Source organism: Aegilops tauschii, chromosome 6, assembly GCF_002575655.3.
Source record: "Aegilops tauschii subsp. strangulata cultivar AL8/78 chromosome 6, Aet v6.0, whole genome shotgun sequence".
Lineage (NCBI taxonomy): Eukaryota > Viridiplantae > Streptophyta > Magnoliopsida > Poales > Poaceae > Aegilops > Aegilops tauschii.
This window is the reverse complement of record NC_053040.3, coordinates 334,862,177-334,875,591: the sequence shown is the minus strand read 5'-3', so window position 1 is coordinate 334,875,591 and position 13,415 is coordinate 334,862,177. Positions and strand designations below refer to the sequence as shown.

Below are 13,415 nucleotides of genomic sequence, written 5' to 3'. Positions count from 1 at the left end.
TACTGGTGCAATTGTCTTGGCAAAGGAATCCAAATTTCACAAGAGAACCAAGCACATCAAGAGACGCTTCAATTCTATCCGCGATCAAGTCAAGGAGGGAGACATAGAGATTTGCAAGATACATACGGACCTGAATGTTGCAGACCCATTGACTAAGCCTCTCTCACGAGCAAAACATGATCATCACCAAGACTCCATGGGTGTTAGAATCATTACTGTGTAATCTAGATTATTGACTCTAGTGCAAGTGGGAGACTGAAGGAAATATGCCCTAGAGGCAATAATAAAGTTGTTATTTATATTTCGTTATATCATGATAAATGTTTATTATTCATGCTAGAATTGTATTAACCGGAAACTTAGTACATGTGTGAATACATAGACAAACAGAGTGTCACTAGTATGCCTCTACTTGACTAGCTCGTTGAATCAAAGATGGTTAAGTTTCCTAGCCATAGACATGAGTTGTCATTTGATTAACGGGATCACATCATTAGAGAATGATGTGATTGACTTGACCCATCCGTTAGCTTAGCACGATGATCGTTTAGTTTTTTGCTATTGCTTTCTTCATGACTTATACATGTTCCTGTGACTATGAGATTATGCAACTTCCGAATACCGGAGGAACACTTAGTGTGCTATCAAACGTCACAACGTAACTTGGTGATTATAAAGATGCTCTACAGGTGTCTCTGATGGTGTTTGTTGAGTTGGCATAGATCGAGATTAGGATTTCTCACTCCGAGTATCGGAGAGGTATCTCTGGGCCCTCTTGGTAATGCACATCACTATAAGCCTTGCAAGCAATGTGACTAATGAGTTAGTTGCGGGATGCTGCATTACGGAACGAGTAAAGAGACTTGCCGGTAACGAGATTGAACTAGGTATTGAGATACCGACGATCGAATCTCGGGCAAGTAACATACCGATAACAAAGGGAACAACGTATGTTGTTATGCGGTTTGACCGATAAAGATCTTCATAGAATATATAGGAACCAATATGAGCATCCAGGTTCCACTATTGGTTATTGACCGGAGACGAGTCTCGGTCATGTCTACATAGTTCTCGAACCCGTAGGGTCCGCACGCTTAACGTTCGGTCACGATCGGTATTATGAGTTTATGTGTTTTGATGTACCGAATGTAGTTCGGGGTCCCGGATGTGATCACGGACATGACGAGGAGTCTCGAAATGGTCGAGACATAAAGATTGATATATTGGACGGCTATGTTCGGACACTGAAAGTGTTCCGGGAGGTTTCGGATAAAACCGGAGTGCCGGAGGGTTACCGAACCCCCCCCCCCCCCCCCCGGGAAGTTATTGGGCCCTTAGTGGGCTTTAGGGGATAGAGAGGGCAGCAGCCAGGAGGTGGCGCCCCCCCAAGGGAGTCTGAATTGGACTAGGAGAGGGGGGCGCGGCCCCTCTTTCCCTCTCCCTCCCCCTCTCCTTCCTTCCCCCTCCTAGTAGGACTAGGAAAGGAGGAATGCTACTCCTACTAAGAGGAGGATTCCTCCCCCCTTGGCGCGCCCTCTAGGTCCGGCCGACCTCCTCCCCCTCCTTTATATACGGGGGAAGGGCCACCCATAGACACACAAGTTGATTGTTTAGCCGTGTGCGGTGCCCCCCTCCACAGATTTCCACCTCGGTCATATCGTTGTAGTGCTTAGGCGAAGCCCTGCGTCGGTAACTTCATCATCGCCTTCATCACGCCGTCGTGCTGACGAAGCTCTCCCTCGACACTTAGCTAGATCTAGAGTTCGTGGGACGTCACCGAGCTGAACGTGTGCAGATCGCGGAGGTGTCGTACTTTCGGTACTAGGATCGGTCGGATCGTGAAGACGTACGACTACATCAACCGCGTTGTCATAACGCTTCCGCTTTCGGTCTACGAGGGTACGTGGACAACACTCGCCCCTCTCGTTGCTATGCATCACCTAGATGGATCTTGCGTGTGCGTAGGAAGTTTTTTGAAATTACTGCGTTCCCCAACAGCTTGGTACGCGAGACAACTACCATTTGGAGCCCTTGAGCTTCGAGGTAGTGGCTTTCAAGAGCGAGTACCATGCTCTCTTTCGCCTTCACACGATTTGGTGTGATCCCACATTAGGCTTATCTGAAACTCAAGATGCCCAGCCCAAACGGGGTCATCACCATATCTAGTGACATTAAGCGATCTCTGAAGACCGAGAAGACCACATGCGCCCTAGCAGTCGATGCACTTGCAGAATCCCTGGTTACCGACAAGCTCGCAGAGATGCAGTCCACGGTAGACACGGACGATATTAAACTCACCAAGCGTGCCAAATCAACCTCCTTTCAGCTTGGCCAGGATATTCAGAAGTTCTAGGTGCACCCCACCAATCTGGCCAAGTTGGCTTCGATGGGGATCGACATGGATGAGCGAGAGTCCACTAGCTATTTAGACAATGTAATTTCATTGTGCTGATTTTTGCATCATGTACTCAAATCATTACACAAATATCCCTACATTAAGGTGTTGTGGTTTTAAGATTTCTATTTATTCTAAAAAATATTAAATATTTAGACTACCTAAATTATCCTATGTGGGTATCATTCTTTTTTCAAGAGGCGCAAGCGCGGCAAGACATGCATTGATGCAGGTCCGTATTAATCACGAACAAATATACATGTTATTTTATGTAAGTTTAATTTAGTATTGTGTGCCTTCATATATTTACAAAAAAGTTCTACCATCCTCCTATAAAATGAATGAACGTGACAACAAAATGAATGGATGTGACAACGCATGCCATAATGATCTTGCAATCATACTCCATCCATACATAGGTACATTATTTTTCAAGATTACGACCATCCATACATAATATCTTTAAATGCACACCTTGCTTCACCCGATTAGAAACACTGACCCCACCATGCTCTCTCTCCACTTCGGAGAGGGCTGCCTATTTCCACCCTCTATCTTGGTATCAATACTACACGCGCACGCGCACACAGAGATACCTACACAGAAATCAAATAAGGCTATGGGACTACTATGAGCCCAACAAGAACAATTCACAAGCTAACGAAACTTTGGCTTAGTTCCATATGGTGTGCTCTATGCGAAGTTGAGACGAGATGTGTATGTTGCTTTGGGAGTCCAGTTCCTTGGGATGACGTCTTGGGCCGAGAGGGTCTTCTTTGTAGTTAGGGTCGTCAGCCTAACAGAGAACGGTCCCACCAACGGGCCCGGCGTGAGGCTCCAAGTGGCACCCCATATGTGCTTCATGTCCTGCCATTGTGCCGAGTTTGCCTGTGCATACATTACGATAATGCAAATTAGTGACTTCACATCAGATCAGTACAATAATATAGACTTGAAACTTCAACATGACAAAAAAATTGCAAAATAAGACCTGAAACTAAACTATTTTCTTATTTGCGTTGCCAAAACACAAAGTTGCTCCAGACATCATAATGCAGCCTGTGTAGGGGATGGAAGACTGATCTGTGAAACTCCCTCCGTCCGAAAAAACTTGTCCCAAATTTGTTCCTCAAATGGATGTATCTAGCACTAAGAGCATCTCCAGCCGGCCCCCCAAGACGCCCCCCACAGCCACTTTTTGGGCGCCGGCAGTAAAATATCCCCCCACTCAGCCCCCCAAAGCCTCACTTTTCGCCGGATTTAGAGAAAATTAACGCCGGCAGTCCCACACCAAACCCAGCCCCCTGTGGAGCAGCTGGGCGTGCCGGCAATGCCTTTTTCTTGCGGTTGGCCCACCGTTGGCCTCCCACAACCTCTCTCCTCTCTTTTCCTCTTTCTTCTCGCCTGCCCCTCTCTCTCGAGCGCGGAGCGCGTCGGCGCGGGGCGGAGCGTCGCTGGAGGAGTCAGGTGTCCAGCTCGGGCGCGCGTGGTCGGCGTCCGGCGTGCTCGAGGCGAAGGCCAGCCCTGAATCCCTCTCCAGCACCTCGTAGCCGTCCGGGGAGGCGGCCGGCAAGACAGCGGCAGGGCGAGCTCGGGCGAGGACGAGCGGGGTCGCGTGCGAGGCAACGCGCACGGGGCCGGGTAGCGGGAGGTGCAGGGGACCCGGCGACGAAGGACCGGGGTGCAGCCGGCCCGGGATGAGGCGGGCGCATCGGCGGAGCCTCCTGCCGACTACGGAGCAGCGGCCGGCTAGGGAGCAGGGCCGTACGCAGGCGCGCGAGACGGCGTGGCTGGGCGCCGGGGGCTCGGGCGGAGGCCGGACCAGTGCGAAGACGGCCGAGGCGCGGGAGCGGAGGGCGAGCGGGGCGGCGCAGACCTGCGCGGAGTCGGGGTCGATGCAGGCGCAGGACGAAGCGACCGCAGCGAAGCGGGCACGCCGATGCCAGGGCTGAAGATGCAGGGCGCGCGATGGAGGAACGAAGAGGCACGAGTACTTGTATACACAGGGACGGAGGTGGCCAGCGAACCCTCGTGCGGAGGAGCGAGCTCGGCGGCGAGGCCGGGCCGGCCGTGGCCTGGGGAGGGCGCGGCCTGGGCACGGCTTGGGGGTGGACACGGCTGGAAACGTTTTCACTCCCAGGCCAAAATTTCCGCCGGTAGCCTCCCAAGCGGCGAAAAAAAGCCTTCTGGGAGCTCAACGGCTGAAGATGCTCTAACTTGATGCTAGATATATTCATTTGAGGGATAAATTTTTTTGGACGGAGGAAGTACCTAGCAAGCCAGTGTTGCGAGGCAGTACGAAGTATTAGTGGAGTTGGACATTTGAGATTGTTGAGAATGAGACCAAGGGGTGTCACTTAGCATCTTTGGAAAAGCAGGGGACGTGGCAAAGGGCATGGCGTATTCACTGTGTGCGGGACCTGGTAAGGTACGGCCAATCAACTCAAAAAGAAAGAAAAAATGCAGGGGCCAAGCTGCTGTCCATGCCTGCCTATCTACTATTATGTCGCCCACAATGGCCAATCACATGCATGCACTAGCGCACTGCCCACGGAAAAAAAAACCTTGCATTTTGAATAATCCACCCTCTAGTACTCCCTCTCCCCTAAATAGGTGATGTACAAAGCTTTCTAAGTTTGAACAGGCATATGTACAAATATAGGAAGATAAATAATATATCATATAAAATTCAAAAAAAATATCATATGAAAATTAATATATCCATCAACATTATCATAATGTATTTATTCAGTGTTGTTGTCATTGATATTTTTATGCTACATATTTAATTAACTTATTAATAATTGACTTTGTAACTGAATTTATACACCACATATTCGGGGCGGAGGGAGCAACATTTTCCATGTTAGTGCCACTCTACCGCTCATGCATTTCAAGAGTAGGTGACGATGCGATCGATTATTTCTTTCGGTTTTGATCCTACCTATGGCAATGCAAAGTGCGTGCTGAATTAACGGCATAAAGGCGCACTCCTTTTGTTTACCTGCTTGAGCTGCATGGATCCAATGTCACCGTCGCCGTCCTCGAACTCCACCAGAAGCGAGAGCCAGAAGCTCGTGGAGCCCTCGACCACGCGGAAGGCAATGTTCTTCCCTCGGTACTTGCACGGCGTCCTGAAATCAAACGGGACGCACATGGAGCTCATGAGCCATCTCGGTCAAACTGTAAACTGCCTATTTCATCCCGCGCTATGAACATGACAAAATGTGAACTCTGCAGCCAGCCTCGGCGTGCAGAGGCGTGTGCGCGGCCAGCCTCAATAGACAGTGTGAATGGAGAAGGCGTGATGGCCGGCCGGGGAGTCGTGACAAGAAAAATGTTGCATGGAGGCACGCCCGGTCCAAGATCCAACTACAGCAGGCGAAGGCATGTGGACAGACACTGAACGGTGAACCCCGGCCGGTGGTCCTCGACCCGTAGCTAGTCAGATCTGACAGTGTCGTTGAGCATTTTGACAGCCTTTGTTTCTACTCTACGCCGTACGTACACAACTTTTTGACAGAGTTCAAGTGGTTAAACTGTCAGACGGAAGGGTATAGTGGTAGACATTTTCTGTCTGCTAGCACCGTCGACACATGGTGGGCGACGTGGCCCGGATGGAACGGAGCACGGCTAGTTCGGGGGGTAGAAATGCTAATTGAATGGCATTATGGCAAGCTGAGCAAGTTGCGTGTCACCTGCGGAACACGACGGAGATCTCGCCTCGGTTGCGCAGCTGCCCGCCGTGGCCGGCGACGGCCAGCCTGCCGAAGGCGGCGCCGCTGAGGTCGAAGTGCGTGCGGCCCAGGGAGCAGTAGCCGCCGGGGCACTCGTCGGTGACGATGACGGTGACGGCGCGGCGCGAGCAGATGCCCCGGTCGAGGCACCTGACCTTGTAGCAGGCGCCGCAGCCCTCGCCGGCCTTGAACAGCACCGGGCTCACCGCGCCCACGCGGGCCTTCATCGGCACCACGTCCACCAGCGTCCCGTACCCGCACGCGCCGCCTGCAAACAACGTGCGTTTACATACACGAGATCAGCAGAGTAGCACAGTAACTTTTACAACCCATGCATGGCACGGAGACAAAAAACGGGGTAGCATGCTACATGCATGCACGTGCGATCGATCCACGATCAACCGTGGTCCTAGAAGGGGAAGAAGTTAATCTAGAGAAGAAACGTCGATGCCGGGTGGTCAGATCTAGTAACAGCACTGGCCAAACGGCAAAAGGACATGTGTGGGACACATTGAAATGCAAATGGCATGGATGCATATATATTAAGGACGTGAGCTGCATGTGGATCCGTTGTGAGGATGGACGAGACTTGCCGGCTCCCCGCGCGTGCGCCCCTTTGTGCTCCTGCATACGTGGCTTGATTTGATTGGAACAAAATAAGGCCCGACCCCACCTTCTTAAAATCAGGGGCAAGATGATTAGATTAAAAAGGAAAAGGGAAAAAAGACGGCCGTAGGATGAGGTGGGAGCACGGATGGGAGCACGGGGAGGGAGCAAGCAAGCCGGATCCTGTGAGGATGCGTTAACCTCAAGACAAGATCGAACTTACTCATGGTTGCCTTTAAAATAGGCCAGTGCTAAGTGCCAACTAGTGAGTGTGAATGCTGCTCATACGTCTTTATAATCTCGCGGTGAAATGCCAAAGCAAAGGTAAGTTTCGGTGTTGTCAGATCTCAGACGTACCGGCATCATGCCTTTCACATCTAGCAGACGATAGTGCAAAATTAATGTTCAGGCTTCAGTTTTTACTTACGCCGACAGTGCGGGGTGGATTAAAACTTACTATTTGAGCCGAGTTTTGTGGTTGTTTTGTTAGTGAAAAGCGGATACTCTAGTTCATGTTAAAGAAAGGCGGATAGCCGAGGACCCGGCACGGCCTTTTGGCACCACCACGCTCGCGTGCCGGCTAAAACGGCATACGCGAAATTCCTTGTGCATCCTATAGGCATATGCGTGCCGAGGATCCGATGAGGTGCCGATAATGTGTCAACGAAGTTGAAAAAAAAGGATAATATGCTAACGGCTAGAAGTATTTTTTCAAGAGAAGACGGAGAAGAGAACAAAAACCCCAATCCCGAGTCACTAAAATGGTGGGGCGAATTTGATATGCGACTACAAGTTACAGACGAACCACGATGACAGATGCCGCGCCATTGCTGGCTTGCTGCGGCTCTGCGAACCTTAAATTTGCATGCTCTAGACCAAGGATGTGAGAGTTGCAGGGAAGATAAACGGATGGCCGTGGAGAGAGCTTACCATCGCTGCCGTCGCCTTCGGCGCTGCCGTACCAGGTCGCGGTGGCCTGATGCCACTCCGGGTCGACCACCTTGTGAACAGCCCCGGCGTCCCCTACGCCGAAGAGGAACGCGGCGGAAAGGATGGAGACGAGGAGGAGCGCCCAAGAGCTGGAGGTGGCGCTGCCAGCAGCCATTGTTGCGCAGCGCTGGTTGCTATCGCTGCCTGCCTCGTGAGTGTGCAGTGTACTTCTTCCAGGGTCGCCCACTGCTCGCCTTTTCAGCCTTGGAGAAACCCCAGTCCCCGACGCGCCGAGAGCTCAGAGCCGCACTCTGCACAAATGGCACGAAACGGACACTGGGGATGCAGGATGCACGGTAGAGTACTGCTGCCAGGGTGGTGGCTGGATTTTATAGTGTGGACACCCGTTGAGAATTGTTTCTGGTCTATAAGCTTTGGCGCGTGACTGGTTGATGTGGGTGTGCCCCACTGCATCCATCGTTGATCATTCTTTGCCGCGTGATCGAGGGTGGCCTTGCTTATTGCGTTCAGTTCCGGATGCTTCATTCCGTTGCTAATCTTACTGAACGATACAGTTTACTACTCCTTCCTTCCGTAACAAAATGTAAAGACCTTTTTTATGCCCCATGCAAAATCAAAAAATGTCTTACATTTTGGTTACACTGCGAGTGAGTGGGTATCTCGCTTGACCATAGCATATTCAGATTGTCTGAACTTATCACACAACACGGTTGCAACACCGTTAGGCCTTGTACAATGCTAGGCGCTTAGGGAGGTCTTTAGAAAAATAATCAGATTTTTCTGAAGCACCGGTGCTTATTTTCATAGAAAAGACACCTAATTAAACGTCTACCCGGTACAAATAAACACCGATGCTTAAGAAAAGCCTAATTTATTTCTCTAAGCATATCCCTTAAATACCTTGCATTGTACAAGGCCTTAACGCCGACTTAAACCCACACGAATTTAGTCGCCGGTACACTTCGAGCTGTGTGGGTCGAGAATGGTGGTAGGTGAAAGAAGAGGCCCCCAAATCTGAAGTCTGAACGGAAAGAGGAAGGCAATGATGAAGGGGATGGTGGAAATCCCCGGGCGTGAAGATATGGTGGATACGGCCGCAGAGTCGGAGTGTTTTTACTCCCTCTCTCTCAGTTTACAGGGCGTGTGCGTATCTCTAGATCGTCAATTTGACCAACGTAATACAAGTCATATATTACAAAAAATATACCACTATAAATTTCAGATGTTCTATTTTCAAACGATATAATTTTTGTGTTATATAGTTTATATTAAAATGATAAAATTGACAATCTAGATATACGCGCAGGACTTGTAAACAGAAACGGAGGAAGTACCATCTTCCCTGTCGCACCTCTTGCCCTCCTTCCCATGTGCGCTGCCGAGCGCCCGCGCGTACTCCCGTCCGTCCGTCCGTATCGGCGCGGTTGCTTCGCCCGGCCGTTACCGTTTTGCGGCACCACACGGACACGGACGCTACCCCCGGCCCCCGGGTCGCTAGGGATGCTCTCTGGTGCGTCGTGGGTGGTGGGCCTGGATCGCTTGGCGGGGTGTGGCGCCGGCACTCGGCAGCGTGCTGGCGCGGGCGTTCCCGTTGGTGTCCTCTACGTACGTTCGGCCGTTGTTTGGGCACTCTGCGGTAGGTCATAGGTGGGGGCTGTGGGAACGTGAATGAGTCTGCTGTATTTATTTGTTGGCTGCGTCGCCATCTTCCATCAGCTATCAAGCCAAGTTGGTCACAGGATCAAACATAATTCGAGAGAATTTGCACAAGACTCTGTTAGAGCATCTATACCCGGATTTTGCAAATCCGGACCCTTAAACTCGCGCGGACGCGTCCACGAACGCGGACACTGACCGGGCACTTCTCAAAAATACAATTCACATCCGGACACCTCAATTACCATATCTCAAATCCATACAAATTCATGCAACTATGTCGACGCACACACATCGTCCGGCTACTCCAATCACACTACACTAAACATGCCATCGGACTACCAAACTTTGGCATGTTTGGCTATGGTGGAGTTCATCCACGATTGCCCTTGCCTTTCCCGGCGCCCTTGCCGTCCTTCTCATGGAAGTGCCGGTCGAAGACGCGGTACGGATCGAGCCGGATCTGCTCATCGCCGGAGCTGTCCTCCTTCTCCTCCTTCGGTGGCAGTCCGCCCATGGCGCGGACCGCCCGATTCTGCTCACGGGCGAGGGCGCGCGTTCCTCCGTTGTCGTTTCTTCACAATGCCAGTGCAGATGGCTTCCTCCTCTGCGGCTGCCCGCGCCGTCACCATTTCCGCCACGATACGGGCCTCGGCGGCCTTATCATCTCCTTCCCACGGCGAGCCGCCCGTTCCGGTGGGACTCATACTTTGCCCGACCGGTGATGGAGAAGGAGAGGTGTTCCGATCGGGACCGCGAGGATCTAGCACCAAAGGACCCGAGTGCCCGGTGAGCCGACGCTATGGCGTAGCGGCGGACGGATCCGTCCGTCGGCCGGGCGCTGTCCTCCCGGGAGCGGCGGAGTGCAATGCGGACTGCCATTGCCTCCTCCAATCCACACGGGACGACACCCCAGTCGACGGATCCGGACTGGTCGGAGTCTGATCCGCTGCCTGCCATGGCGGAGAAGGTCGCAAACCGCCGGAGGTGAGCTCGGGTGGCGAAGGGGAGTGAAGTGAAGTGGCTAGGGTTTGCTCCGGCGAGAGGATGGGGACGAATATAAATGGGGTCGGGTGGGCCAGCATGGGCCGGGTCCGATGTGGCGGGCATGCCCGGGGGCCCCATATCCGCCCCATATTTGGGCTGGATATGGGGGGTGCCTGTCAACCCGGGCGTTTGAGGGTCGTTTGAGGGGCCCGTCTGGGTCCAAATTTTGTGACCGGGCGGTCTGTCCGGGCGTTTGAGACGGGTTTGAGGGGTCCAGTTATTGATGCTCTTAGAGCATCTACTGGACTTGCAAACCCGACCCTCTAAACGTCCGCGATCGTGGTCGGGCGCGACCTTGAACAACTTCGGATGGCCCCTCATATGTCCTCCGAGCAACCACACTTCTCACACTTCTCAAATCCGAACCCTCAAATCATAGCAGAAATTCATCACAATTCAATAATTCAACAACGAAACAAAGCAAAATAAATCACAGTTTAACAATCCGGACATGCAAAAATGATATTCAAGTCTAAGCCACGGCCGGCCAACGTGATGGATCACCCGTCGAACGCCATCCGTGCGTCTGCTCTGTCACGCCTACCATCCGCTTCACATCCGCTGCTGCCATCGCCGTTTTCTCAGCCACGTTTGTTGATCTCATTCTTCTTCCTTTCAAGCCACTTTCTTGTTTGCTCATCCAAGAGGCTCGCACCCGACAACATAATCATCAAATCCTCCTTGTATCGAGCAAGTTTTAACCTCTCCTTCTCAAACTCTATTGATTCAAAAGTTCGGGCCTTCTCGAGCTCCCGTTTAATACACGCTTCTCAATTCTCCAACTCTATCTTTTCCCTCTCAATTTTTCAACTTGTTGCTCTGAGTTTGCAACTTGTTGTTCACCCTCTCGGTCTTAATCCATCCATTATTTTTGTGCATCCAACATGAGTTTATGCATCTCCTCTTTCTTGTTCTCCCTTGTGGGAAAAAATTCCCATTCATGGTGGGCATTTTTGTTGCCGCAGCGTCATGTGCGGACCTCCCATTCTCCCACTTGTTTCTCATCACTTGCAAGTTATTATTTAGCACGATAGCTTTTCCATTCTTCCCTACAACTTCTTCCTCTTCATCATCCATTCATGGTGGGCATTTTTGTTGCCGCAGTGTCATGTGCAGACATCGCCTTCTCCCACTTGTTTCTCATCACTTGCAAGTTATTATTTAGCATGATAGTTTTTCCATTCTTCCCTACAACATCTTCCTCTTCATCATCCACTTAAATGGATTGGTGAAAGCTTGAGCCATCATTTGTCTTCAACCTTTTAGTGCCTTTCTTGAGGTTTTCCACACCTTGGTTCCATTTTGGTAGGCCATTCAATTTAATCCAAAAATGGCTAAAACCAAATGGCTTCTTCTCGCCTGGTTGAAACAAAGCGGCGGCTAACACCATGAAGGAAATATGCCCTAGAGGCAATAATAAAGTTGTTATTTTATATTTCCTTATATCATGATAAATGTTTATTATTCATGCTAGAATTGTATTAACCGGAAACTTGATACATGTGTGGATACATAGACAAAACACCATGTCCCTAGTAAGCCTCTACTAGACTAGCTCGTTAATCAAAGATGGTTAAGTTTCCTAACCATAGACATGTGTTGTCATTTGATGAATGGGATAACATCATTAGGAGAATGATGTGATGGACATGACCCATCCGTTAGCTTAGCATATTGATCGTTCAGTTTTATTGCTATAGCTTTCTTCATGTCATATACATATTCCTTTGACTATGAGATTATGCAACTCCCGGATACCGGAGGAAAACCTTGTGTGATATCAAATGTCACAACGTAACTGGGTGACTATAAAGATGCTCTACAGGTATCTCCGAAGGTGTTTGTTGGGTTGGCATAGATCGAGATTAGGATTTGTCACTCCGAGTATCGGAGAGGTATCTCTGGGCCCTCTCGGTAATACACATCATAAGAAGCCTTGCAAGCAATGTGACTAATGAGTTAGTTACGGGATGATGTATTACGGAACAAGTAAAGAGACTTGCTGGTAACGAGATTGAACTAGGCATGAAGATACCGACGATCGAATCTCGGGCAAGTAACATACCGATGACAAAGGGAATAACGTATGTGTCATTACGGTACGACCGATAAAGATCTTCGTAGAATATGTAGGAACCAATATGAGCATCCAAGTTCCACTATTGGTTATTGACCATAGAGGTGTCTCGGTTATGTCTACATAGTTCTCAAACCCGTAGGGTCCGCATGCTTAACGTTCGATGACGATTGTATTATATGAGTTATGTGATTTGGTGACCGAATGTTGTTCGGAGTCCCGGATGAGATCACGGACATGACGAGGAGTCTCGAAATGGTCGAGAGGTAAAGATTCATATATAGGACGATAGTATTCGGACACCGGAAGTGTTACGGGGGAACCGGGTACGTATCGGGTCATCGGAAGGGGTTCCGGGCACCCCCCGGCAACTATTGTTGGGGAACGCAGTATTTCAAAAAAATTACCTACGATCACGCAAGATCTATATATGTGATGCATAGCAACGAGCGGGAGAGTGTGTCCACGTACCCTCGTAGACCCAAAGCGGAAGCGTTAAGTAACGCGGTTGATGTTGTCGAACGTCTTCGCGATCCAACCGATCAAGTACCGAACGCACAACACCTCCGCGATCTGCACACGTTCATCTCGGTGACGTCCCTCGTACTCTTGATCCAGTTGAGGCCATGGGAGAGTTTTGTCAGCACGAAAGCGTGATAACGGTGATGATGAAGTTACCGACGCAGGGCTTCACCTAAGCGCTACAACGATATGACCGAGGTGGTAATCTGTGGAGGGGGGCGCCGCACACGGCTAAGACAATTGTCAACTTGTGTGTCTATGGGGTTCCCCCTCCCCCGTATATAAAGGAGGGGAGGAGGAGAGGGCCGGCCCTCATAGGGCGCGCCCAAGAGGGGGAGTCCTACTCCCACTAGGAGTAGGTTTCCCCCCTTCCTAGTAGGAGTAGGAGAAGAAGGAAGAAGGAGAGAGGGAGAAGGAAAGGGGG

General features: G+C 50.6%; 1 protein-coding gene across 1 annotated transcript; it reads right to left on the bottom strand.

Annotated features, from left to right (window-relative positions):
- Positions 1 to 2,754: 2,754 nt before the first annotated feature.
- Positions 2,755 to 8,028, bottom strand: LOC109765456 (expansin-B16). Its single transcript, XM_020324239.4, has 4 exons — positions 7,669 to 8,028; positions 6,094 to 6,400; positions 5,400 to 5,529; positions 2,755 to 3,283 (listed from the first exon to the last, which is right to left on the bottom strand). Exons 1-4 carry the CDS (start codon positions 7,841 to 7,843, stop codon positions 3,089 to 3,091), a joined length of 807 nt encoding a protein of 268 aa, XP_020179828.1. The 5' UTR covers positions 7,844 to 8,028; the 3' UTR covers positions 2,755 to 3,088.
- Between the last annotated feature and the right edge of the window lie 5,387 nt (positions 8,029 to 13,415).

Bases quoted from the DNA above. Each gene is read 5' to 3' on its own strand.
- LOC109765456 (XM_020324239.4), bottom strand. From the start codon at position 7,843: ATGGCTGCTGGCAGCGCCACCTCCAGCTCTTGGGCGCTCCTCCTCGTC. The intron at 6,401-7,668 runs GTAAGCTCTCTC...CGTTGTTTGCAG, and splicing joins CGAAGGCGACGGCAGCGATG to GCGGCGCGTGCGGGTACGGG. The intron at 5,530-6,093 runs GTGACACGCAAC...GTTTGATTTCAG, and splicing joins ATCTCCGTCGTGTTCCGCAG to GACGCCGTGCAAGTACCGAG.